This window comes from Microtus pennsylvanicus, chromosome X, assembly GCF_037038515.1.
Source record: "Microtus pennsylvanicus isolate mMicPen1 chromosome X, mMicPen1.hap1, whole genome shotgun sequence".
In the NCBI taxonomy this organism is placed as follows: Eukaryota; Metazoa; Chordata; class Mammalia; order Rodentia; family Cricetidae; genus Microtus; species Microtus pennsylvanicus.
The window spans coordinates 127814629-127841414 of record NC_134601.1 but is presented as its reverse complement, the minus strand read 5'-3'; the positions used below and the strand labels follow the sequence as shown (position 1 = coordinate 127841414).

General features: G+C 41.6%; 1 protein-coding gene across 6 annotated transcripts in view; it reads left to right on the top strand.

Annotated features, from left to right (window-relative positions):
• Nucleotides 1-4686: 4686 nt before the first annotated feature.
• The window catches only part of Phf8 (PHD finger protein 8), a 98419-nt gene continuing 76319 nt past the window's right edge, over nucleotides 4687-26786 (top strand). For 2 of the 6 annotated variants that reach the window (XM_075958872.1, XM_075958868.1), the window contains exons 1-5: nucleotides 4687-5108; nucleotides 6283-6484; nucleotides 22146-22231; nucleotides 22615-22723; nucleotides 25880-26040. In XM_075958872.1, the coding sequence (XP_075814987.1) occupies nucleotides 6387-6484; nucleotides 22146-22231; nucleotides 22615-22723; nucleotides 25880-26040 (454 nt within the window). In that variant the 5' untranslated portion in view covers nucleotides 4687-5108; nucleotides 6283-6386. The other 4 variants (XM_075958871.1, XM_075958869.1, XM_075958867.1 and 1 more) reach the window with 3 other exon arrangements.

Below are 26786 nucleotides of genomic sequence, written 5' to 3'. Positions count from 1 at the left end.
GTTGACAGCCAATATTAACCATTACGACCTACATCATCAGGGGCCCAGCTTTGTTGGATGCATACTGGTTATGTGACCTTGAGCAGGTGAATTAAAAAGTGTTTATAGTCAGTTTCCACATTCATAAATACTACTGGTACCCACCTCAAGAGGTTGCTATGAGGACTGAATTAATATTTGAAGAGTTTATATGATTGCTTATTTATTTACTTCCTTATTAAGGACTGGGGATTGATCACAGGGCCTTTCACATGCTGGGCAAACAACGTACCAGAGCTATATCCTCAGACCTTTAAAAGTTTTATTTTGAAGCCTGGTAAGTTTGAGGCATCCTGGTCTACATAGGGAGCTCCAGGACAGCCAGGACTACATAGAGAAAACATGTCTCAAAAAATAGTTTTGAAGGGCTGGAGAAATGGCTCAGCAGTTAAGAGCACTGGTTGCTCTTCCAGAGGACCCAAGTTCAACTATCAGCACCTATATGGCAGCTCACAACTGTCAGCAACTCCAGTTCCAGGGGATCTGACACCCTCACACAGACATGCATGCAGGCAAAATGCAGATGCATATAAAATAAAAAAGTTTAAAAGCAGCTTTGAGACAAGGCCTCACTAAGTTGTCCCAGCTGGCCTTAAACTCACTTACGTGGACCTTAAACACGTAACCCTCCTTCATCAGCCTCCTGAGAAGCTGGGGTCACAAGACAGTACCACCCGCTGGCCTATATGCAAGCCTATGTTCAGAGCAGTGCTAATCACATAGCAATCCTCAGATGATGTCATTATTTGCTCTTTTGTATACCGTGCTTTTAAGCTTTTAAACCAGTCTGTCTTATTTCATCCTTTTCTTTTCCCCCATTCTGTTCCCATCTCTTTTCAAGCATTGTAGTTCACTTTAGCTCTCATCAGTTTTTTTTTCTCAACAGTTAGATGTTCATTTATGAAGGGAAATGAGGTGAAAAGATCCCTCTGAAGATTCTTGCTAGCAGGCTATTAGTCAATGGATGAATCACCCAGGTTAGTGGTGGCTATCTGATTGAATGCATTCAATTATCTGTCTAGTTAAAGGCTTAGAAGTGTAGAGTAGACAAGTATGTGTGGGAGGAAGGCTTTCAGAGCAACCTTGGGCTATGAGAGCCAATTCAGATCACATACTATTTTTTGAGAGAGACAAGACCACACTTCCGGGGCAGCAGTAGGCTGACTTCCATCTTTGACAGTGACAGGAGCCCTTTGTCAGCAACTCAGACTTGCCTTGGGTTCAGTTTCTTACAATTAGGCCTTTCACCACACCCTTTAGCTTCCCCTTCCCACTTCTCAGGAAGAATGCAGAGGAATTTTCTGGGGAGGGGAATTGCATATGTAATTTAACTATCGCTCACACCTCAAGGTAGCCATAGCCATAGTTCCCCCTTTATCTTGTTAATGTTGCCTCACCTTCTTCATTATATTGTGTGTTTCTCAAGAGTGCACGTAAGGTATTCATGTCTACAGAGTCTACCCTAACTCTGACCTGTCCCACACCACGTCCTCCCACTACCATTTTAGGGCCTTTACACATTGATTTTGTCTTGTTCTTAGTTGCTCTTATTATTCAGGTCTAAACTTGCAAGTCACATTCTCAGAGAGGCCTTCCTTGACTATATTATCTAAAGTAGCTTTCTCTCTGGATCTTTCTCTACTTTGTAACCTGTTCTGTCTTCCTGATAGCATTCACTACAATTAGGAACTGTCTTATTTGACTCCAGTATCTGTCTCCCTTACTGGAGTGTGAGTCACAAGATGACATGGATCTTGTCTGTTTTATTCACTTCAGAATCCCTGGTGTCTAGAATAGCAGGTGCACAATAAACATGAGTGAACTTTTATTTTATTATTCATGAACATCCTCAGCATCCAGTACAGTGCCTGGTGCTGGTTAACAAAGAACTGTTGGCTTTATCCTTTAACAATAGTTGATGGAAAGTAGGAGCATGAGTTAGAGGCTAACCTGGGCTACATAGTGAGTTTGAGGCCATCATGGTTATACAATGAAACAATGAAACCCTGTCTCATAAAATAAAACAAAGCCAATCAAAAGAAGAATGGAAAGGGGGTTGAAAAGAAGAGAAGAAAATAATGATTGGGTGGGTTATTGTTCCACACATACAGCTTAACATGCTCCAAGTTAAAACTACATTTTATTCTTCCCCACAAACCTGTTTTTCTGTATACCTTGGCTCAGGCAGCGGTACCATCATACACTCTGACACTCAACTCAAAAATGAACTCATATCTCTTTTCCTTATTCACCTAAAGTCCTAAAGGTCTGCCTTTTCAGCCTCCCAAATATCCAGATTACCAGACAATCTTCTGGCCCCACTCATTACCTTAATCTCCATTTCTTTTCATTTCAGTCTACTGAAACATAATCCCCCTTCCTGATTCTTTGAAAAGTTAAAAAAATTAAGGTGCAAGTATTGTCACCATGTTATACTGCGGCATGCTAGTATGTTTTATAAAGTCTGCAACTTTCTGGAACTGTTTCCACAGAAAGCCTCGTCATAGTTTTTCTTATGTTACGGGGCATTGGAGCTCTCTTTGAAATTCCAACACTTGGGAGGCAGAGGCAGGTGGATTTCTGTGAATTTCAGGACAGCCAGAGCTACATAGTGAGACCCTGTCTCAGAAAAAAAAACAAAAAAGAAAATTTGAGGTTCACCTAATAAGTCTTGGGGGTTAAATTTAGTTCATGTTTTACAGGACATTTATGTGTGGCTTGTATCATTTCTGGTCATAGTTATTACTTAGATGCTGGATTTATTCCTAAAAATAGTCTAACTGCACATCTTTGAAGCTAACTTTAGTACTTATTGGTCTATATTCTTTTCTAAGGAAGTTCTCCAGTCCCTTCATCTCATGTAAGCTCAGGGCCCAATAAAATTGCACACTCCTCTGTCTAAGGCTCAGTTACCAGAGAAAAGGCTCAATGAATGGTAAAGAGTGCTTATTGCTCTTGCAGAGAATTCAGGTTCAATTCCCAGGACCCATAACGGTTCAAGTCCTCCTCTAACTCCAGGTCCAGGGCCCTCTTCTGACCTTCTTCACACAGTCCTGCCCACACGTGGTTCACACACATTCACTCAGGCACTTCACACACACACTTTTTAAAACCTTCAGTAGCTTCTTATTCCTTAAAGGATAAAATCTAAACTTTTCATTTTTGTATTATAAAATCTCAATCTAATTCCTTACAGTATGTCTCCCCATGCGCCTCTATGCATTTGTGTACCTTATTTTTGTGTACAATGTTATTAAAGTTTTTTTTTTAACCTGTGATCTCATGTGTCCCAGGCTGGGCTGGAACTTACACAGCTAAGGATGATTTTGAACATCTGATCCTCCTGAGTACAAGGGCTACCATGTACGCAGTGCTGGGAATTGAACATTGGGGTTTGTGCATGCTAAGCAAGTATTACTATCAACTGAGAATATCCCATGCCTTAGGAAATCTTTATACATCCTCTTGGTCTCCCTGAAGTATAGCTTCTAACAGCAAGCAGCCTTTGAGGCTCTTAGTTTATTTTCCTCTTCTCTTTCCTCCCTTCTGCTTTGCTTTCATCTTAAACTCATGCCCCATCCTCTCAGATGGTTTTAAAGAGTTCTCCACCAGCTGGTAATCACAAACTCAAGAAGCTGAGGCTGAGGTGGAGGGGGGAGATGGGGCAACCAGGAGAGAGGAAAATTAATATTCACTTAATGAGCATCTTTTCGTCCTTATGTTTCTGTTTGCCAGTCAGAAAAATTGTTGTGTACACATTATCTTTTCCACACCCCTTTGCCTCTTTTGGTAAGAAAACAATTTTTAAATACACTTTCTTTTATAAACTAATGGGATCCTGAAGGAAAGTCATACAGTAAAAGAACTAGAGCTATTTCATTAATGTCTGAGGGGGAAAAAAACAGCGCCATCTTGAAGCATACTACATTCAGTCAGAAAACCCTGGTACAGATGTATGGAAATCCTTAAACTGTATTTGCTCCTGACGGAATTGAACCTGCAGGGCCGGTGAAGAGAGCTTGGGGACAGAAAGGAAAACTGACAGCTCAATGTGGGAGAAATCAGAAGGAGCTGTCCTCAACTTCCAGACTCTGGAATCACTTGCCTACTCTGTTTCTTGGTTTGGTGGTAATCACAAGTTTTCCTCTCACAGAATGAAGATTGAACCACAGCAGCCGTGGGCAGAAGACCTAGTGCGCTCTGAGGAGCGGAGCGGAGCTGCAGGGAAGCTGAAGCCCGCCCCCGCAGCCCACCCGGATCACTTCTGCAGTTGGGAGTCAGAGTTCGCCTCCCCTCAGAGGAGGAGACTAGGGAGGAGCAGCGCGTGTTCGGAGGGAGGGAGGGAGGGAGGGAGGGAGGGAGGGAGGGAGAAGGACGGGGCCGCTTTCCTAACGCCCAGTTTGCCCACAGGTAGGGGAGACTTGGCTTCCAGGCCCCACTCAAAATGGAGCCAAACTACTGCCTCGCCTAAGATGGCGGCCTCTCCGCCTCTCAGCTCAAGGTCTCGAGCGCCGACGGGGCCGCCCCGCGGAGAAGCGCGTCCCCGGCTCTGCTGGGCGCCGCCCCGCTTTCCTCAAGGTGGCGCCCCGCCCCGTGACGTCACGGGGAGCCGGCGGCCTGACGTCCGGGGCTCCACCTTCACCTCCCATGCCCGGGCCTCCTAAGATGGCGGCGAGCCTGTTTCCTCCCGGACCGCCGCCACTCTCAATATGGTAGCTGTTTACCATGTTTCTCCTCCCCTCTCCGCCCCAACTTCCTCGTTATTTTGAATAAACTTTATTGATGCCCTTGAATTTCCTGCCCCTGGTCCCGGGCCCTCCTGGCGACTCCTCCGGCGGTCTCTCCAGACCCGGTGGCCAGTTCCTCGGCTCGAGCCTGCCTCCTGACGAGCGAGCCAGCGACAAAGCCGCTCGCCGGTCGGTCGGCCGGCCCCCGCCCCCCTCCGGTCAGGCCTCGCCCTCTGGAAGGCTCTGAGCGGCCAGCCCGCGCAAGGTCTGTGGTGACTGCTGCCCTCAAGCCCCGGCCGACGACAGGCACTGCATGACGCGGCATGTGGTTTCTAGGAGAAGGCAAGTAAGGCTCCGGCTCACAGTGGCGCTCCCAGAATTCCCCGCGCGCCGCCGCGGGGGCCGGAACTGCCCGGCTAGCCTCTGCTCCTCAGCAGAGCCGTGTTGCCCCGGAGCGAGCACAGCCGCCGGCCAGGCTCGGGGGCTGAGCCCTGCGTTTCGAGGACTCCCAGCGCCTTCGTCATGGAGACGCTCCCGTAGGGCTCGCGGCCGAGGGCGTTCCGCTCGCGCTGGGGGCGGGAAGAGCTTTCCTGTCAGTCGGGGAGGCGCAGAGAGAAGATCCTCGTAAGTTTAAGGGGCTTGAGCGCCGAGACTGTCGCGTCGGGTGAAGGCTCTAACAGTCGAGGGCTGCGGCAGGGCGCTTGGCCGACTTAGAGGACCGCCAGCCAGTGCCTGCCATTTGGGAGCGCTGGCAAGACAAGTCTTCGCTCAGTTTACCGGGTGTAAGGAAATTCTGGGCAGTTTCCCGGGGCTCCGGGGGGGGGATCCTGTTCGGTGTCGGGGCTGAGGCGCGATTCCTGTCAGCTTTGGGGTTGCGACCTGGTCCGCTTCGGGGCGGCCGGCCGGCTGTGGCGAAGGACGGACGGCAGCGTTGCCACTCCGAAGGCAGCCCCGAACCGAGATTGGAGTCGGCTGCCCGGCGCTGCGGCTCCTCTTCCCGGGGGCTCCGGGGCGGTTTGGGGGTAAACCGCGCAGACTTTGAGCGTCCGCGCATCTCGGGGCTTCCTATTTGGGGTCGAGGGAGTCTCTCTCCCTCAGCCTCCCTCTGCCCAGCCTCATCCTTTCTGCCGTGCTGGGCGTCCTGATAAAGGGAAGCCAGAGGCCAGCGGAGACAGGCTCCGCTGAGGGAAAGCTTTCCGATATTTCCATGAAACCCGGAAAGAAGTTGTCACCGACTTGAGGGCTGAGGGAGGTGTTTGGACGGCTGGGCAGAGGCGAGCGCAGGCAGAGGGTTCTCTCTGTTCCCGCTGAGGAGAAGAACTCCCGGGAGGTGGGTGGACTTTCTCCGCTCAGCTCCCTGGCACTCAGCAGCTGGGCTGCGTCCCGGCCGGCTCGCCGACTCCCTAGCTCCGCGCGGAGGTTGGTACCCAGGGGGTGGGGTGGGGGCGGGGACGCGGGACGGTTCGGAAACCCGGGGGGCCGGCTTCACTTTGTAACAAGTGGTGTTTGTGTCCAGCCGCCTTCTAGGCTAGGCGCTCGGCGAAGCGCTCCTTGCTGCCTTCTGACCCTCGCAAAGGCCCAAAGCTGGCCCGCCGCAAAGCGACCCACCCCCCTGTGAAGATGGCCTCGGTGCCGGTGTATTGCCTCTGTCGGCTGCCTTATGATGTGACCCGATTCATGATCGAGTGTGACATGTGCCAGGACTGGTTTCACGGCAGGTAAGAAGGGCTGGCCAGGTGTGCCGTGTGCTCACCAGCCCTCTCCGAGACGAGAGGGCCCCCTTTTCTACCCCTGCTCCGAGGCTAGCCCCTCCCTCAGTTTACTTTCAGTTCCCCACCACTAGACCTAGGTTTTTCAATCCGTCCTTGCAGACTAGAGCCTTGCGTGCTTACATGATTTTGTAGCTGCCTTCTAGCTACAAAGAGAGGATCAGTTTTGTATCTTGCCTGTTGTGTTTTCCCTCATATGCTGCCTTTGCAGGAGGCAGTACTGCATTTTTGACATATCTGAGTCCAAGAACGTGGATTTCTTTGTAACTCACTATCAGTGGCCTTGGCCTGCTGCGTTTGCTTCTGTGTGCCTCCCTTACAAATCAATACCTCTTTCATAGCATTCAGTTAATGGAGGAAGAACTGGAATATTATTTTTGTGCTGTCTGCAGAACCATCTACCTAAATTAAATGTAAAAGATATAGGGTAAAACAACAGAATGAATGCACATGTCACCCAAGTTTCTAGTGAAGTTAGTATACGTAATAAAATCCTAATATTATCCTATTACTGGGAGGATTTGCACACTGGAGTATAATAAAAGCAGTATATGGTATCCTTCAGCTATATATTAGATTCAAGAATTTTTAGTTGTCAGTCTTAACTTTCAGAAGAGCTATTCCTATAATCTCAAAAGCAAAGTAAAGGTACTAGTATTACCAAAATTCTGACCTAAGCTGAGATTGCCTTGATGCATTACGTCCAAGTTCACATTTAATTGATTTTTACTGATTATTATGTACCTGGTATAGAGTTCTATTTTTTGCTCTATGTTATTTTTGTGTAATGGGGACAAACTTAGGGGTGATACCTTTTCCTTCACTCTGGAATTGTAGGAATTAAGATGTCTTTCATAAGGGCTGGGGAATGTAGTACAGCATGTAAAATGCTTGTATAGCACACTGGAAGATCTGAGTTCAATCCCACCATTGCATAAACTGTAATATCATGACTTGGGAATGACATAGTAGTACCATGCTAGCTTGGGACACATGATACCTTGTCATGTATCCAGGCATGGTGGTATGAATTTATAATCCCAGCTTTCTGAAGGAAGTCCTTTCTAATTTGCAATCCTCTATAATTTACTGACTGAGGTCAGTGGGTCTCATGTTCAAGGCCTGCCTGAATTATAGAGAGCCAGTTGATGGACAACATGGGCAACTTAGCAAGATTCTGTCTCAAAATGAAAATAATGTAAAGAGCTTGGGATATAACTTAGTGGTAACCTCTTACCTAGCGTGTATAAGAGACTGGGCTTAATTCCCAGTATCACACATAACCCAAAAGAAGTCAATATCTCTGGTTGTTTTTAATAGTGTTGATCAGGTGTCACTCCTCAGCTTAAATTATTCTCTCAATGGTTCCCCTGCAGAGTAAAATTCACTTTTTTTTCTGTGAGAGACAGACCTTTTATGATCTACTTAGTTAATCTAGTTTCCTGCCATACCTACCCCCTTGTTTTGGGATACAGGGTCTTACTACTTAGCCTGGCTGGTCTGCAACTTGAAATGTAGTTCAGGCTGGCCTTGGTGTCACAGAGATTCACATGCTTCTACTTCCCAAGTGTGGGAATTAAAAGTGTAAGCCCCTTATGCCAGCCTTGTTCTTTATGACCCAACAAAGCTAAATTACCTCCAATCCTGAGAGACTCTCCTCCTCATGCTCCTTTGTTTTTGCATGTAACATACCTTTGATGCTCTCCCCTATACAGCTCACAGAATACTTCTTCCTCTGGACTCCTCTTGTACTTTGTATACATCTTTATTTAAAAAATTTCATCTTAGTTCCAGACCAGCCTGGTCTACAGAGCTAGTTCCAGGACAGGCTCCAAAGCCACAGAGAAACCCTGTCTCAAAAAACCAAAAAAAATAAAAAAAAATTCATCTTATAGTTATACATATGTCTGTGTCACTACCTGGGAATACAGGTATCTTTTTTTATTTTTAGTATTTTTAGAATTTGGTTCAATGATAAACATGCAATAGATGTTGAGTATGTTTTTGAATAAATGAAGGAGGCTTCATGAAAAAGCTATTGTACTGTAGCCATTAGTTTGGGTTGTATATGAGGTGTGTAAGTTCAGTATGTGGAAAAACAGTCTTTTGCTTACAGTATTGCTATCTGGGAGCAGAAAACAGGAATGAATGCTTCCTAAGTACTTATTCTGTGTCTGACTCCATAACTGACATTCCATAAATTATTTTGTCTATACCCAAGTCTGAAAGTTAAAATTTTTTCTGCTTGTGTATGTGTTTATGTTTGTGGGTGTGTACACTTGGGTGTGTGTATGTGGAGGCCAGAGGTCAATCTCAGGCTTCATTGCTTAGGAGCCACCCACCTTGTTTTTTTAGAGATACCGTTTCCCATTGGCCTGGTATTTTATGAGTAGGCTAGGCTGGCTGACCAAAGAGCCCCAGGAATCTTCTCGTTTTTGTCTCCCCATCACTGGGATTACATGTAGTCCAAGGTTTTTATATCTATTCTGGAGTGAACTGAGGTCCTAATGTTTGTCTAGTAAGCATTTTGCTCACTGCTCTTTCTCCCCAGCCTAAAAGTTAGATCTGTGAGAGAGTGTGCTGCTGTGAGTAACATACCTGACATCCTCTCCAAGTCCCTGCATGTGCACACAGGGATGCATATACACCATACTCACAGCAGCACACTCTCTCACACTAAACCTAGAATTTAGGTTGGGCTAGCTGGCTAGTGAGCTCCAGAAATCCACTTGGCAGTTTCCCTTCAGTGCTAGGGTAATGCAACTTGTGGCCATGCTCAGTTTTATGTTGGTTTTGGGAATTTGAACTCAGGTCCTCTTGCTTTTATAGCAAACATTCTTTATCCACTGAGGCATCACTCTAGTTCCTGAAAGTTAGATTCTAAAATTACATTTATTTATTTATTTATTTGTGTGTGTGTGTGTGTGTGTGTGTGTGTGTGTGTGTGTGTATGTACACAGGCTTGCTTGTGCGCACATATGGCATGATATGCATGTGGAGGTCGGAAGACAATTTGCAGGAGTCAGTTTTCTCCTTCTACCAAGTGAGACCAGGAATGAACTCAGGTTGTCAGGCTTGGTGACAAGCACCACCTGCTGAGCCATCTCATTAGCCCCAAACCAGATTTTTAAAAGAGTGATTAAAAAAAAAAAACTGGGCTTTGAGGCACAGGCCTGTAATTTCAGCTACTTTGGAGACTGAGGAAGAAGGATTGCAAGTTCAAGGCTGGACTGTGCATATTGTACAGGTGAGACATGCCCATTATAGAAAATGCAGAAAGTAATAGATGGAAATAAAAAATCATCTGTTAGTCTGTTAGGTACAATTCACTGTTAATTACATATTAACTCTTATCTTTTGATTTATAATGTATGTTTTTATAGGTTAGGATTATATCATAAATATCATTTTGTGGCCTCCCTGCCCCCACACCTAACATTATAATGTGGGTATCTGCCAGGTTGTTAAATAGTCATCTAAAATGTGTTTCTGATACCTTGTCATGTATATGTTTGGCCCCAGTTACTTGGTCATTCCCTTTATGCTTGTATACTAACATTATTTGTTTTCTTATATTAGCTACCGAAACTTAAGAAGTTTTTGTTTTGTTTTGTTTTTCAAGATAGGGTTTCTTTATGTAACAGCCCTGGCTGTCCTGTAACTCGCTTTGTAGACCAGACTGGTCTTGAACTCACAGAGATCTATCTGCCTCTTCCTCTTGAGTGTTGGGATTAAAGGCATATGTCATCACTGCCCAGCTGAAACTTAATTATGGGTTTATTGGCCAGATCTGTCTTTAATCACATTTCTGAGGTGTATTCTGTTTTTGTTTGTACATTCTGACACAAATTTCTTGAAAGCATCCAGTTTTAAAAATCTCCTCTGCTTCTTTCTGTGGGCTGCCAGAGAACAAGGAACCTAGCTGAAAACCAGATCCTTAATGGGCAGCTGACTGCTCTTACTTAGTACACCCTCACCCTGCTGTGCTCATTGTACTCTAAGGTTTTACTTTAGCTCAATTGGAAATTGCTAAATATTGTAGACTTTTCATGACTGCTTACAATAGTTAATCATGCAGACCCGGTGTGTGTGTCGTGTGATTATGTGTGTGCTTGTATGTGTATGAGTATTAGCATATACTTGTGAGCCCACAGAGGCCAAAGAAGACATTAAGTGTTTTGCTGTATCACTCTCTGGTTTATTTCCTTGAGACAGTTTGTTACTGAACTTTCAGTTAAATTAATGACTAGCAAGTCCCTTCTTCCTGCTTTTGCCCCTCATGGGACTTGGGTTACTACCATACCTGAGTTTTTCCTGGGTACTAGGATCTGTTTTCTAAGGTCCTCAGACTTGCAGAGCAAGCCCTCTTATCACTGAGCCATTTCTCCTGCCCCAATCTCACAGATTTTATGTCCACAAATGCCTAGAGATTATAGAAATCTGTTTACACCTTTGATAGACTTTTGAAGTTCAGTTAAGGATTATGGTACATAATGACAAGTTACTACCTGGAGTGGAAGTGAAGAAAGACAACTATGCTGTTTTGATGATAAAAATCTGGACCTGCCAGGGGGGTCTTTAGTTCCAGCATTTGTGAGGCAGAGGCAGGCAGACCTCTAAGTTTGAGGCAGCCTGGTCTATAGAATGAGTTCTGTCTCTAAAAGAAAAAAAAAGCATCCTGTGGAGGTTGTGACTTTCTGAGCGTAGATTTGAGTTGCAGGTTTTCTGACTCTAGAGACAATATTCTCAAAATAAAAAAAATGACAAATAGTTTCATTCATCTATAAGGCAGTTGAGTTGTGCAAAACACTCTTGTTTTGTAGAGCAGTGTCTTTTAGTGTACATCACAATTATTTGAAAGACCCATTAAGAAAGCAAGATAGATTTCAACCTCAGTTTCTGATTCAATAGGTAAATGAGGCCCACATTTGAGAAACATAAATTTAAAGCAGTATCAATTTCTTCTCCTTCCATAGAGTATGAAAACATCTGATATTGGAGGATGGATGAAATAACATTATTGTTACTATACACCAATTATTGTCAAAGTGTTTCATCTCTGTGAGACCTTAGTTTTCCTTATAATGGTTATGATAGTTTAAATAGAAATTATTATATACATGTTAGTTTTTTATTAGTATATAATGGATCTTATGGCATTTCTTTTCATCATTTATTTGTTTGTTATTTTGTTTGTTTGTTTGAGGCAGGGTTTTTCTATGTAACAGCCCTGGCTGTCTTGGAACTCACTCTGTAGATCAGGCTGGCTTTGAACTCACAGAGATCTGCCTGACCCTGCCTCCTGAGTGCTAGGATTAAAGGTGTGTGGCAGCACTGTGCTGAAGTTTTAATTAGCTTGGTTTTATGCAGGTTATTTTTGTATTTCTTTTGGTTTTTCGAGCCAGGGTTTCTCTGTATAGATTTGGAGCCTATCCTGGAACTTGCTCTTTAGACCAGGCTGACCTCAAACTCACAGAGATCTACCTGCCTCTGCCTCCTGAGTGCTGGGAGTAAAGGCGTGCACCACCAAGGCCTGCCAGTTTTATGCAGATTTTGTGCTGTGCTATCATATCTCTTGTGGTCTTATGAGTGCAACGACTCTATCCTGTCCAGAAGACATCATTTCACAGCAGTCTTCCCCATTCTTATAATTTTTGTGCATCTTCTTCCACAATGCTTTAGGAAAAGGGTGTGATAAGTTCCCTATTCTTACAATTTTTCTTCCCTTTCCACTATGTTCCCTGAACCTTGGGAGTGTGTGTGTGATATAGATGTCTCATTTATGGCTGAGCACTCCACAGTGACTTATTCTCTGCATTTTGACCAGTTGTGAGTTTCTGTATTAAACATCATTCACTACATAGAGAAACTTCTCTGATGAAGGGTCCATAGATATTTAGAAACACTTAGAAGGCAGTATAATGGAGGTAAAGTTTTAAGTGGGGAATGGGAAATGAGGGTAGAGAGAAAACCAACACTAAAGATATTTGAAAAAGTCATATAAAAATGCTGTTTTATAAGCTTCATGTTATATGTACATACATGCACATAGATCAGTTTAATTCAAGCGGAGGGATAATGTTCATCTCCAAAAGCTATAGATTATCAAAAATCCCAGTGCCAGGTATGAAATACCCCATTTGTCAAGGTGGTCCTGGAGACCCCTTCCCTCCCAAAAAACAATACAGGGTATTGTCATTGCTTTTGGTTACTCGTTAGAACTTGCTGATAAGATCCTATCGCTGAACATATCATATACTTTGATCATAGAACATGGAAAATTCAACCTGGTTCTGACTTGGAAGCATTCTTCTTACTAGCTAACTTTCATAGTATCAGAAAGTGTTTTTGTAGTCTTCTGTGGAAGAAAGACCATCAACAGCCTTTGCCAGCTGTGAATCTGTGAGCTACAATAATGACTGGCCTGGCAAGATATGTTCATTGGTTCAGTAGTAGCATGAATGCTATGTTGGTAACCAAAAGCTTTCTAATTGGACTTAGGGCCTATTCCACATGGGGAACTCACGTTTTGTTCTATAAACGTAGCCAAGACCTATAGTTAAGGAAGTTATAGGCCCTACTACTATTTTGCTAAAGGGACGTGCCTGAATTAATCTTTTAATATTTTTTGGTTCCATTTATTCCTTCTTTCCCTTCCCCTGCCTCCTCTCCTTCCCCCCTTTTTCCTTTCCTCTGTGTGTGAGCATTCGTGCATGTGTGTGCACATGTGGAGATCAAAGGACAACTTGATGAAATCAGTTCTCTCTACTATGTGGGACCCTGGGATCAAACTCACGTCATCAGGCTTGCAGAATAAGCACCTTTACCCTGTTTAGCTGTTTGTCAGTCTTCTTTTTTATCCTTCCATTTTTCAGAATTTGACTCTTATTATTGTGTGTATATATTTTGACGTATGTGTATTAATGAGGGCATACATTTGCCATGCGCTTGTGTGGAGGTCAGAGGAAAACTTTCAGAAGACAGTTCTCTCCTTCAGTCATGTTGAGGCAGGATCTCTCTTGTTTCTGCCTTGCTGTGTACTCTGGGCTAGCTGGCCTGTGAACTTCCAGGTGATTCTTTCATCCCCACCTTATCTCCCTATAGAGACTAGTGGGATTATAGACGTGTTCCACTTTAAACCTGCTTTCTACATTGAATCTGGAGATCTAACTCAGGTTATCAGGCTTACATGGCAAGCACTTTTACTCTCTGAACAATCTTTTTTTTTATATAATTTTTTTGGTTTTTCGAGACAGTGTTTTTTTTAAGTATTTATTTGTTTGTTTATTTATTATGTATACAATATTCTGTCTGTATGCCTGAAGGCCAGAAGAGGGCGCCAGACCTCCCTACAGATGGTTGTGAGCCACCATGTGGTTGCTGGGAATTGAACTCAGGACCTTTGGAAGAGCAGGCAATGCTCTCAACCACTGAGCCATCTCTCCAGCCCCCTCTCTGAACAATCTTGCTGGTCTCTTTTCATAGGTATTTATCTGATACTAATATACCCATCCTACTGGGTGGTGGTGGTGCACACCTTTAACCCAATACTCGAGAGGCAGAAGCAGGCCTGGTCTACAGAGCTACACAGAGAAACCCTGTCTCGAAAAACATATATATAAAGTGGGCGTGGATATATATATATATATATATACTTTCTTTTGATTAAGGGTGATTTTGTATATTTTTTACCCCATTTTCTTTTTGCTGTGCTCAAACCGAGTCAATTCCAGGCATTCTGTCATTGAACTACACCCAGCTGTTATCCTTTCCTTTCAGCCTACACTTATATGAAATGGGATTTTGTTTTTAAAGAGTGTGTGTGTTGCTCACATGTTGTATGTTGTAGTGGGGCAAGAAGGCATGCATACAAAATTTAGAGTTGATTCTCCTCTACCGCTACATAAATTCTTGGGACTGAACTCAGGTCTTCTGGCTTTGAGGCAGATGCTTTTTACCTGCTGAATCATCTTGCCAGCCCTTGTTTTGTTTTTTTTTTTTTTTGAGAAAGGCTCTTACAGAGCTCTTTCCTCAAACTTGGCTCTGTAGCTGAGGGTGACCTTGAACTCCTCTGATCCACCTCCCACCACCTTTTGATGTCTGAATACAGGCCTGAGATAGGAAACCAGATAGAATCTTAACTTGCCACTATTCTGGCACCTCTGATCTTTGAGTCCTACTTGGTTCCAGTTTGACTGCCCTGGAACTCACTATGTAGACCAGCCTGACTTGAGCTCAACAGAAATCCAACTGTCTTAGTTTCCTAAGTACTAGGATTAAAGACATGCACCACTATGCTGGGCTTGAAACTCTATTCCAAACTCGAAATTGAGCTAGAGTTTTAACTAAATGGCAGAGCACTTGGCCCTAGGTTCAGTCCCCAGCCACAAAACAAACAATAGTAACAACTGAAATTCTTGTGTATTAGTTACTTTTTTTTGGTTTTTTGAGATAGGGTTTCTCTGTGGTTATTAGTTACTTTTTTATTTCTGTGAGAAAACACCATAACTGAAGCAATTTATAGAAGGAATGAAGGAATGGTTTATTTGGGTTTATGGTTCTGGAGTGATAAGAGTCCATCACCATCATAGGGAGGCATGGAAGAAATCACCACACATGGCAGCAGGAAAAGCAGCAAGGAAGCACATGGCTTTTGAAACCTCAGAGCCCACTCCCAGTGACAGACTTTTTCTAGCTAGACCACACTTCTTCTTTTTTTTTTTTTTTCGAGACAGGGTTTCTCTGTGGCTTTGGAGCCTGTCCTGGAACTAGCTCTGTAGACCAGGCTGGTCTCGAACTCACAGAGATCCGCCTGCCTCTGCCTCCCGAGTGCTGGGATTAAAGGCGTGCGCCACCATCGCCCGGCCTAGACCACACTTCTTAAGCCTACCCAAACAGTGTAATCAGCTGTGGACACAGTATTCAGATGCCCAGGAACATGGATTCAGATTACCACCACACTATGGTAGCCTGAGAAACAGGAAAGCTTTTTTATTTTTATGAAGAAGAAACGCCTTTCTTTTGCAGTAAACATTTTCATTTATATAACTGGCACCCTGTGTAAGGGATAAAAAGTGAGACCAGAGAATCAAGGCCTTTTTAGACTCTGTAGATCAGGCTGGCCTCAAAAGTGTGTGCCACTATTGTAAGCCTGGTCAATTAATTCTTCAAGAAAAATAGGGCCGGGTGATGGTGGCGCACACCTTTAATCCCAGCACTCTGGAGGCAGAGGCAGGTGGATCTCTGTGAGTTCGAGACCAGCCTGGTCTACAGAGCTAGTTCCAGGACAGGCTCCAAAGCCACAGAGAAACCCTGTCTCGAAAAAGCAAAAAAGAAAAAAAAAAGAAGAAAAATAGGGAGGGTCTAGAGATGTGGCTCAGCAGCTAAGAGCTGTTCCAGAGGATCTGAGTTCAAATCCCAGCACCCATGTCGGGCAGTTCACAACTACTTGTAACTTCAGTTTCAGGGGTTCCAACGCCCTCTTCTGGCTTCCAGGGATAGCTTCCAACACATACACATATACATAAAATTTTTAAAAAGTTAAAAGAAAAATAGGGAGCTTTTGAAGGGTTTTAGGGATGAGATTATAAGATCACATTTGTTTTTTATTTAATTAATTGATTTTATATGTTTTTGTATGCCTGGGTGTATGTATGTACACAATATGTGTGCAGCAGCCCAAGGAGTTCAGAAGAGGGTGTTGGATCTCTTGGAACTGGAGTTCTGGATCCTCGGCAAAAGCAGTAAGCGCTCTTAATTGCTGAGCCATCTCTCAACCCCACAATTGTTTTTTTAATTACTGTTTTAGTATGTAGATTCATTTGTGTGGACACAGAGTAGAGGCTTGGAATCTAGTTGGGTGAACAGGCCAATAATTCTAGTTAGAGATCATAACAACCTGTATTAGGGCAGCAACAATAAGAATGACAGAAGAACATAACTGATAATGAATTAGGATATAGAACTGGGCGATGGTGGTGCATACCTTTAATCCCAGCACCCAGGAGGCAGAGGCAGGCAGATCTCTGTGAGTTTGAGGCCAGCCTGGTCTACAAGAGCCAGTTCCAGGACAGCTAGGGCTTTTACACAGAGAAACCCTGTCACAAACAAACAAACAAAAAGAATTAGGATATAGAGCTGAGCTTTTGAATTTTATACCATGTTTTGTTTTTTTTTGTTTTTGTTTTTAAGTTTTGTACCGTGTTTAACTGTTACCCATTTTTTTAAAAAAGTCATTTTGAGCTATGTGAGTGTAGAAAGAATGTTTGACTTTGAACTGTCAGAGGGAGAGCAGACAAGAGGGGATGAAAGAAAAGTAGAATGAGGGGGTTTTTGTTGTTCATTAAGGTCAGTGCGCTTGTTTAAATGGTGTTGTAAAGAAAGGAGAGACGAAACAGTAAGAGATTGAAGACACTTTAGAAAGAAGGGACAATTAATTGAGGAAGTAAAAAGATATATTACCTAGATTCAAATCCTGACTTTAGGAGGAAGGAAAGATAGTACTTCCATTGTAATAGGAGGAAAGGATGAGTAAAGAAAGTGGAGTTGGTACTAGGAAGTCAAATTAGTTCTTGTTTATTTCATTTGTTTTTTCCAAGAAGGAAGTAAGTCATTTGCATGGAGATAAGGAAGAGATAGTGGGATCAAGATTAGAAGTTTACTGTGGATTGTGGGATGGAAAGAGCTAAGGAAATTGTAGGAGGATTATCAAGCAGCATAATTTATATATTTTAGACAGTGATTTTTTTTGCCTCCAAAATTGGGCAATTTTTTTTTTAATCCAGCACACCCAGTAGTCTAGTGTTAGATAGTGGGATTGAGCTAGGGATAGGTTTGTAAATATGCAGCATGGTAGGGCAAGTGAAGAATGCTGGAATTTAAGCTAGATAGTAAATAGGTTGAAGTCAAGAATAGGTGGATTTGGCAGGGGTTTGGTGCCATAGGCCTGTAATCCCAGTGCTTGCTTATAATCCCATTATTCAGGAGCTAAGGCATAAGGATTATGAGTTCAAGGTCACCCTAAACTACACATCAAGACCTTGTCTGAAAGCAAAGCATAAAGTTAAAGGGAATGCACTGAGTGTAGTGTTGTGGCACAGGCCTTTAATCCTGGTGCCAGGAGGCAGAAACAGATATCTGAGTTTCAGGCCATCTAGGACTACACAGTGAGACCTCATTTCAAACAGCAACAGAACAAATTAAATAAAGAGTGGGTGAAAAGTAGGAGCAGCTAGGGTTTCTTTTGTGAACAAAGAACAGGTGTAGTGAGACTTGCATTGATATACTTATGGTCAAAGAAGTGGTGCATGTATTTCATATTCCCGAAGTGAAACAACTGCTGGACAAAATCTGGGGGATGGTCATGCGAGTAGCTGAAATGAGAGTGGGGGTAACTACCTGAAGATGATAAGATCAAAGAAGAATGAACCCAGGAAGTTGGGTCCCCATGCTAATTATTGATACTAGGTTGAATATTGAAAAGATTTGGGGTGGAGAAAAATCTGTGTGCAGGTTCTTTGAGTGAAGGGATGTGTTGGGGAGAAGGTAACTGGAAGTAAAGAAGAGCAGGAAGTGGTATGACTGCCTGGTATGAAACTTAAAGAACAGTCATTATCTCACACAAGGCCTGATGGTTAACGTTAGTTGTTAACTTGATGAAAACTAGAATCATTGGGAGTTGGACCTTAGCATGCCTGTGGGAAATTATCTTGATTATATTTTAATTGAGGTGGGAAGACCCGCACACTGTGAGTGGCACTTTTCTGGGTGATGTAAACAGAAAAGGAACTGAGCAGCAGTAGATACTCATTGCTTTCTTCTTCCTGACCTGGACTCAATGTGACCAGATGTTTCAAGTACTTGCTGCCTTGACTTTCCTACTGACATTCACCTTTTGAATTGTGAACTATGAGCTGTCCTTAAGTTGTTTTTGTTCATGACATTCTGTCATGGTAACAGGAAAAGAAACTAAAGCACAAAGTAGAGATAATCTCAAATTCTCACAGGAGAGTTAAAAAAGTCATCTACTGAACTTCCCTGAGTTGTCAACGCCTGGAAGAATACAAGGCTTCCATCTGATAGAACTCTTAACACAGTGCTCCTTAGACTCTATGATGAAGAACCAGCAAATAGTTTCCTTTATTTTCACTCTATAACAAATGGATTTTGTAGAATAAAAAGAATGACTAGAAAAATAATGTGAACAAAAAGCAATATAATAAACTCCAATTTTTCATTATTAAATTCAATGACTATTATAGCATCCTGTCAGATTGCTGAGAAGTTATACCTATTTTCACTTTCTGTACTTAACATAAATCTGTAATCAACAGTTCACAGATCAGTATTGAACTATAGATTACACTTTGAGTGGTACTAGTATGAAGAAAATATAGTTTCCTTGAAGAAAAACCATATTTGGTTAAACTTGGAAAGTAAAGGTTTTTTTTGTATTTTGGTTTTATTTTATTGTTTTAAATTGAGCTATAAATTTTTCTCCCCTCCCCTCTCTTCCTCTCCCCTTCCCTTCTACCCTCTCCTGTGGTCCTTATGCTCCCAATTTACTCAGGAGATCTTGTCTTTTTCTACTTCCCATGTAGATTAGTTCCATGTATGTCTCTCTTAGATGTATCTTGGTTTTAAATGGGTTTAATCAAAGTTGGCCTCCTGATTCCCCTGCTCCCATCTCTGAAGTTCTTTTTTTTTATTTTTATTTTTTTTTACTTTATTTATTTACTTATTATGTATACAATATTCTGTCTGTATGCCTGAAGGCCAGAAGAGGGCGCCAGACCTCTTTACAGATGGTTGTGAGCCACCATGTGGCTGCTGGGAATTGAACCCAGGACCTTTGGAAGAGCAGGCAATGCTCCCAACCACTGAGCCATCTCTCCAGCCCTGTTTTGTTTTGTTTTGTTTTTCGAGACAGGGTTTCTCTGTGGCTTTTTGGAGCCTGTCCTGGAACTAGCTCTGTAGACCAGGCTGGTCTCTAACTCACAGAGATCCGCTTGCCTCTGCCTCCCGAGTGCTGGGATTAAAGGCGTGCGCCACCATCGCCCAGCCTCTGAAGTTCTGATATTACTGGTATATTAGTTACTTTTTTATTACTGTAATAAAACACCATGACCAAAGCAACTTATGAAAGAAAGCATTAAATTGGGGCTTATAGTTCTAGAGAATCCACGTTTATGATGGCAGAGAGAAGGAGGCAGCAGAAATAGCTGAGAGCTCACACCTTAAACCTTAAGCTGGAATTAGAGAGCACACTGGGGATGGTTGGAGTCTGTTAAAACCTCATAGTCTGCCTCCAGTGACACACCTCCTCCAACAAGGCTACACCTCATCCTTCCTAAGTAGTTCCGCAATCTGGGGGAACAAGTATCCAAATATATAAGCCTGTGGGGGTTATTATTCAAACAACCACAGAACGAATGCATGTACCACCAATCCTGGCAAGTGTTTCTTGAAGGGGAAAAACAACAAAAAGCTTTAGGGTAGTGAGGGGTAATATCTGGATTTGGCAAAAAGTAGTATCATTTACTCTGTGCCTGTCTCTGTGTTCATTGTGCTATGACCTTTATGTACATTATCTGCTTTGTAACATAAGGGGCTACTCATGGGGTTTCTGCCCAGTTCCCCACAGCCAGCAGGCCCCAAAGAAAATCACACAGAGATCTCCATAAGATTATAAACTGATTGACCCATAGCTCAGGCTACTTATTAGCTCTTGTAACTTACATTAACCCATTATTATTATCTATTTTAGCCACATGGCTTGGTACCTTTTTCAGTGGGTTAGGTCACATCCTGCTTCTTTGGTGGTCTGGGCAGGAATGGAGGGAATTAGGCTTCCTCCTTCCTAGCATTTCTCCTGTTCTCATCATCCTGCCTCTACTTCCCGTCTGGTTGACCCACCTATACTTCCTACCTGGCCAATCAGCGTTTATTTAAAACACGATTGATAGAATACAGACAGTTCTCCCGCACCACTCCTCTAACTCCTCTAACCTCTAGAGAGTTGATGGTTTCCTGATTTCTTGACATGTAGGTTTATAGACGTAGAGTTAGAAAGATGAAAGGGACTTGATTTCAGGAAATTTGTCATGATCTTGGCTGAAATAATTTGAGCTCTACCATGTTTTTATGCACCTCGCTGTATGTGGTTAATAAAAAAATTTAAGCATTTAACCATAGCCAGAAATTATTTGAAGGGTTCTTGTCACCTTCCTTTGTAAGGGAAGTGTTTAGTTTGTGAAACTACTGCTTTATGTACAAGCATACAAAATTAAATCTCTCTTAAACTTTAAAATATGAAATAACATGTGGCCATTGTAGCAAGTAGAAAATTCAAATGAAGCTGTAAAAGATTACCTAAAATTTTTCATTCATAGTTGTTGGCCATAAAATATTTCTAGTAATTTTATTTAATAAATTATCTCAGCAAATTTATAAGTTTGGGTTCTATGTTGAAATAGTGTTTTGGAGCCAGATGTGGTTGCTCACACCTTTAATCTAAGTACTAGGGAGGCACAGGCAGATGGATCTTTTTAAATTCCAGGACAGCCAGGGCAGTTGCAGAGGAACCCTGTCTTGGAAAACAAAAACAACAAAAAGAAGAAAGAAAGAAATAGTATTTTGGATGCATAAAGCAAGATAAAATGTCATTAAAATAAGACCTGTTTTTAATATTTTGAGACATGTTTTCCCTATATAGCCCAGGCTGGTCTAATATTTGAGGGTAGCCAGAAACACATGATAATCCTGCCTCTGACTCCAGAATGCCAGAATGTGGAAATTAGAAGTTTGGAGTAGAACATCAGGCTCTTTTATTTTTTAATGTGGCTATTTGAAACATTTAGAATTACTTATTTGGTTTCTATATTTCTGCTCATTCACATACGAATGCTCTAGTTTCTTTCAGCTTTGATCATTCTGAACTCTAATGAAGTTTTTGTTTGTTTGTTTTTTAAAACAAGGTTTCTCTGTATAACAGCTTTGGCTGTCTTAGAACTTGCTTTGTAGATCAGTCTGGCCTCGAACGTGGAGATCTGCCTTCCTGTGTCTCCTGAGTGCTGGGATTAAAAGCATATATTACCACTGCCCAACTCTAATGAAGTTTTAATGACATTTTGTCATCATTGTTTTAGACCAGTAGAATTTTGCATTAATGAAAATGTTTTGTAGTCTGCATGATATAGTAGCTGCTAACTGCATGTGGCTGCTGAAATATAGCTAGGGTGATAAAAGTACTACTTTTAAATTTTACTTAATGTTTTTTAATTTACTTTTATGTATATGAGTGTTTTACCCACATGTATGTATGTGCACCATGTGCCTTGTGCTAGTGGAAGCAAGAAGAGGAAATCAGATCCCCTGGAACTGGAGTTAGAGAGGATTGTGGACTTCCCTCTGGGTGCTAGGAATCAAAACCCAGTCTTTTCAGTGTTTTGGAAGAGCAACTCTTTACTGCTGAGCGATCTCTCCAGCCCCCAATTTTACTTAATTTTAATTAATATAAATAGCCACATGTGCTATGCAGCACTCACTGTTCTAGAACTTTTAAAAGAAAAAAAAATCTTACAAACCTTGGCTATTTTTTTTTCTTTTCCAGTTGTGTTGGTGTTGAGGAGGAGAAAGCAGCTGATATCGACCTATACCATTGCCCCAACTGTGAGGTCTTACATGGACCCTCCATTAGTAAGTAGATGTTAGAGTTTTCATCAGGAAGTGATCAAGGGGAGAAACAAATCAAAGGTAGTTTTGAAGAGCATTTGCCTTTGTGCAAATTGCCTTTGCCTGAGTGTCTCAGACATTACTGCTTACGCAAGTCCGGCATGCCTGCAGCTATTGCACTGAGAGGACAGAAGTACATAGCTTTATCTCCCCCTCTATTAGCAACTGCCTAGAGGAAGCACACTCTCTTCCCCAGGAACTTTTCTGAGTATAAGAGAGTCTCTAATTCTAGATGCCTCCTGGGGTTTTAGATTAGAAAATAACCTATTGAGTATGGAGGCCTTTGTTCATGGAATCTTAGCTCCTGGCCATTCTAACTCATGACCTCTTGTCTTTTTCTGGTTTAGTGAAGAAACGCCGTGTGTCTTCCAAAGGGCATGATACTCACAAGGGAAAACCAGTGAAGACTGGGAGCTCTATGTTTATTCGAGAACTCCGGGGTAGGACTTTCGACAGGTGAGGACTATTTGTCCAAAGGAATATTAAGCATCAGGGCTATGGAAAGCTGAACATATTTCCCTTCAGCTTCTCAACTGACAGTGCTTCTCTCATGTCTGGATTATCTTCTGGGCCCTGCAAAATCTCCTATGGGTGGAAACTTCTGTTTTGGTCAGTTTCTAAGTAACAGTGGCTAGAGTTTCACTTGATGTTTAGAGTACATGATGGTCTATTTACAAAAATCTGCAGTAGTTGGGAAGCAACATTTGTCTTAGTCAATTTATAAGCATTTGAGGAATGCTAGAATTGGAAGAATTCTTTTTGTTTTCCCCTGTGTATATTAATTTTATGAAGTAATGTGCTTTGTTATGACATTTCCATATGTTACAAAATGTACTTTGATCATAGTCACCTATTCAATGACCCTTTCTTATTCCCTCCCCCTTTCCTCTTCCATAGTCATAACAGTCTTTCATTTAATGTCTGGAAGAATTTTTAATGATCAGCAAATTTAATTCTCTCATTGTAGAGGAGAGAAAACTTTAAAACATTCTTTTGTCTTGTATTTCTTTTTCAGCCAAAAATGTTTTCGTTTTTTTGTTTCAATTAACCTGGGTTTATTAACAGCCAAAAATGTTTTCTTTTTTTCTTCAATTAACCTGGGTTTATTAAAAACAAATTAAGTACTTTTTGAACAAAAACAATGAGTTGAATAAATAAATACTGTGTGGTTTTTAAATTCATTGAACTGTTTTCAGGTTTCCTGTTCTTCAAGTGTTATTTAGATTATTTTTCTAATTTATTGGTTTAAAAAAATTTAAAGGCTGTCAGTCTACCTCAGACCCCTCAGATCCTTTTTTCTATCTATGTCAGCTAATTTCTTTTACATTCTTTCAAAAATACTCTTTGTATCCACATATATGTGTTTGTGTGTCCTTTTTTATTTTTTGAAACAATGGAAACACTATGTTTTGTACATTACTTTTGTTTTTAAGCCTAAATTATATGTCTTGGACATGAAATCACAAATATATAATCCACAAATCTTACACAAATATTCTTTATTCTCATTCATGGTCATTTAGTATTTCATTGAATGGATATATATTTTATTTAACCAGTCTTTTATTGATGGCTATTTAAATTGATTTCAGTATTATACCATTACTGAGAAAGCTTCTGTAGTCAATATCTTTAGTTTTCAGTGGTAAATATTGAACCTAGGCCTTATGCATGCTAGGCAAGTACCCTACTACCGGGCTATATTTGAAGCCTCAGTGAATATCTTTGTACTTAAGTTTTTTGCTTATGTGACAAGTACAGTTGTAGATTTAACTGTGAAAGTGAAATTGTTAGGTCAAAAGAATATGCCTGAAGAATCTATAAATAGCTGGGCGGTGGTGGCGCACGCCTTTAATCCCAGCACTCTGGAGGCAGAGGCAGGTGGATCTCTGTGAGTTCAAGGCCAGCCTGGTCTAGAAGAGCTAGTTCCAGGACAGGAACCAAAAGCTAGGAGAAACCCTGTCTCGAAAATCAAAAAAAAAAAAGAATCTATAAATATTGCTAGTTGTTTGCATAAAGGTTGTACAGTTTTATATACAGACATTTTGTCAAGGCTCCTGATTTTACTATATCCTGGCCAATATTTTTTTTAATGTTAAACTTTTTGTTCTAATCAATATTTAGTGAAATCTTTTTAACTTTTGCTACCTTAATTATGAAATAGGTTGATTTTTGTATACTTATGACTCCTTTGTTTGGTTTTGGTTTTTCAAGACAAGGTTTCTCTGTTGCCCTGGAAGTTCTGGAACTTACTGTGTAGACTAGGCTGGCCTCAAACTCAGAGATCTGCCTTCCTATGCCTCCTGAGTGCAGGGGTTAAAGGTGTGTACCACCCTTGCCCGGTTATTTATGAGTCTTCTTTATTGACAGTTTTCCTTTTTTCTAAAGCATTTCTCATATTTTTATTGAGAATTTTTTTCATGTAACATATTGTGATCATGCTTTTCCCCTCTCCCAACTCCTCCCAGATTTTCCTCACTCACCCAACTCTGCACTTTTTATTTCTCTCTTTAGAAAAAAAACATACCATACTAAAACAAACAATCCCACAAGAAAATCTCTCTGTGCCCCCCGACATACACATAAAAAACACCACAAAACATTAAATCAACAAAAGACAAGACCGAAAAAAGAAAAAAAAAGCCCTAACAAAGCAATATGAAACAAAAAATCTACAAAAATACCTTTGAATTTATTTGGTGATGGCCATCTACTGCTGGGCATGGAACGTACCCTTAAGTGTGGTTAATATACTCAGTGAGATTCCACTGAAGAAAACTAATTTATAACAGCTTTTTTTGCAGAGAGTTTTAGTTTTTAATGCAGATCAATTTATTTACTAACCATTTTAGTAGCAACTGGGTCTTCATCTCTTAGATGTTTTTCCCTAGTACCTTTATGGCTTTACTTTCTGCAGTTTAATTTTTGTGCCATCTAGAACTACATAGAGAATGAAACAGATACTGAGCTTAATATGTTTGTTTCGATATGACTCATTTTCCTTTTCTTCATAGTCTATTTTTTCTTTCATTTTCTTTTTGGTTCTGGAGATTGAAATCATAGACTCAATGCAAGCTAAGTAAGTGCTCTGGTACTAATCTATACCTCCATGTATCTACTATCTTTTTTTCTATCATGTTTAGGAGTTGAGGGAAGGGAAAAAAATATCATCAGAATATATTTATTTTATGAAAAATTTAAAAAAGAATTTCCATTTTATAAGTGCATGTATTGAGAAAGTGTTTATATACTGTTTTGTAAAAACTCAGTCTTTGTTCTCTTCACTAACATTTTAAATTGGACGTTGCTATTCTGAGTTAGAACAAATGAGTCAAAATTGTTAATTATATCTTTCCTTAGGTAAGCTATTGACTAGTTTCCTCTGTTATTCAGAAAAGAGCAGTCTGTTCACCATATATTCCCACCTCTGTCAATGACCTTGTCTCCTGCTTTGGAGAGGTCATTTCTTTCCTGGCATATGAGATGTATGCCATTAATTGTCACCCCATATAAGACTCCCTCAGGAAGACTATGCCCTTTACGTGAGAGGCCGTTAATGCCTTTAGTGAACAAAATCTCAAAGTCAAGGTTTCTTTCCTGTGACCCACACAGCTCAGATGAAGTGATTCTGAAGCCCACGGGAAGTCAGCTAACGGTGGAATTCCTGGAAGAGAATAGTTTCAGTGTGCCTATCCTCGTCTTGAAGAAGGATGGATTGGGGATGACGCTGCCCTCTCCATCATTCACTGTGAGGGATGTGGAACACTATGTTGGTAAGACACCACAGACCCTTTTAACTATGACATTACCTGTTCCCATCAAGACTTGAGTCATACTTGATGTGGTGGCATATACTACCTTTAAGCCCAACACCTGGAAGGCAGAGGCAGTCTGATATCTGTGAATTTGAGTTCAATCCATAGTGACTTCCAGGATAGCCAAGGCTGCATAGAGAGAGCCTGCCTCAAACATAACAGAAATAAAAGGACTTGAGACGCTTCTCTAATCCACCTTTTTAGATTTGCTTTCTAGCCATCTTGAGAATATGATGTGAAGTGCCTTGCCCAGAGTCATTCTTTGGCAAGGCAGAGAGACAGAATTCTAGTCTCTTTTTCATCTTAATTTGTGTGTGCGCGCGTGCGTGTGAGCACTCATTGTTAATGACAGTATTTGCTTTATTCTCTTCTATTAACAGACCAAACAAAATTAAATTGGTCCCACTCCCATTTTTTTAACCTGGCAAATTTTAGGTATCATATTTTCTCTGACACATGTTATTACATACTATTTATTACTGGAGCTTAAGTTTGTGGGGAGAGTGGAAGAGAAGAAATAAAGAAGCATATCCATGGCCGATAGACTATATGAGAGTCCCTAACAGGCCTCCACCCAGATCTTGAGAAGAGAGTGTGATAGATTCCTACTCTTTGCTCTGAACACATAAGTATCTGAAGACAGAATTCCTGAGTATAAGACTAGGTGCTGGTGAGGTGACAAGAACTTTTTGTCCCTGAGATTG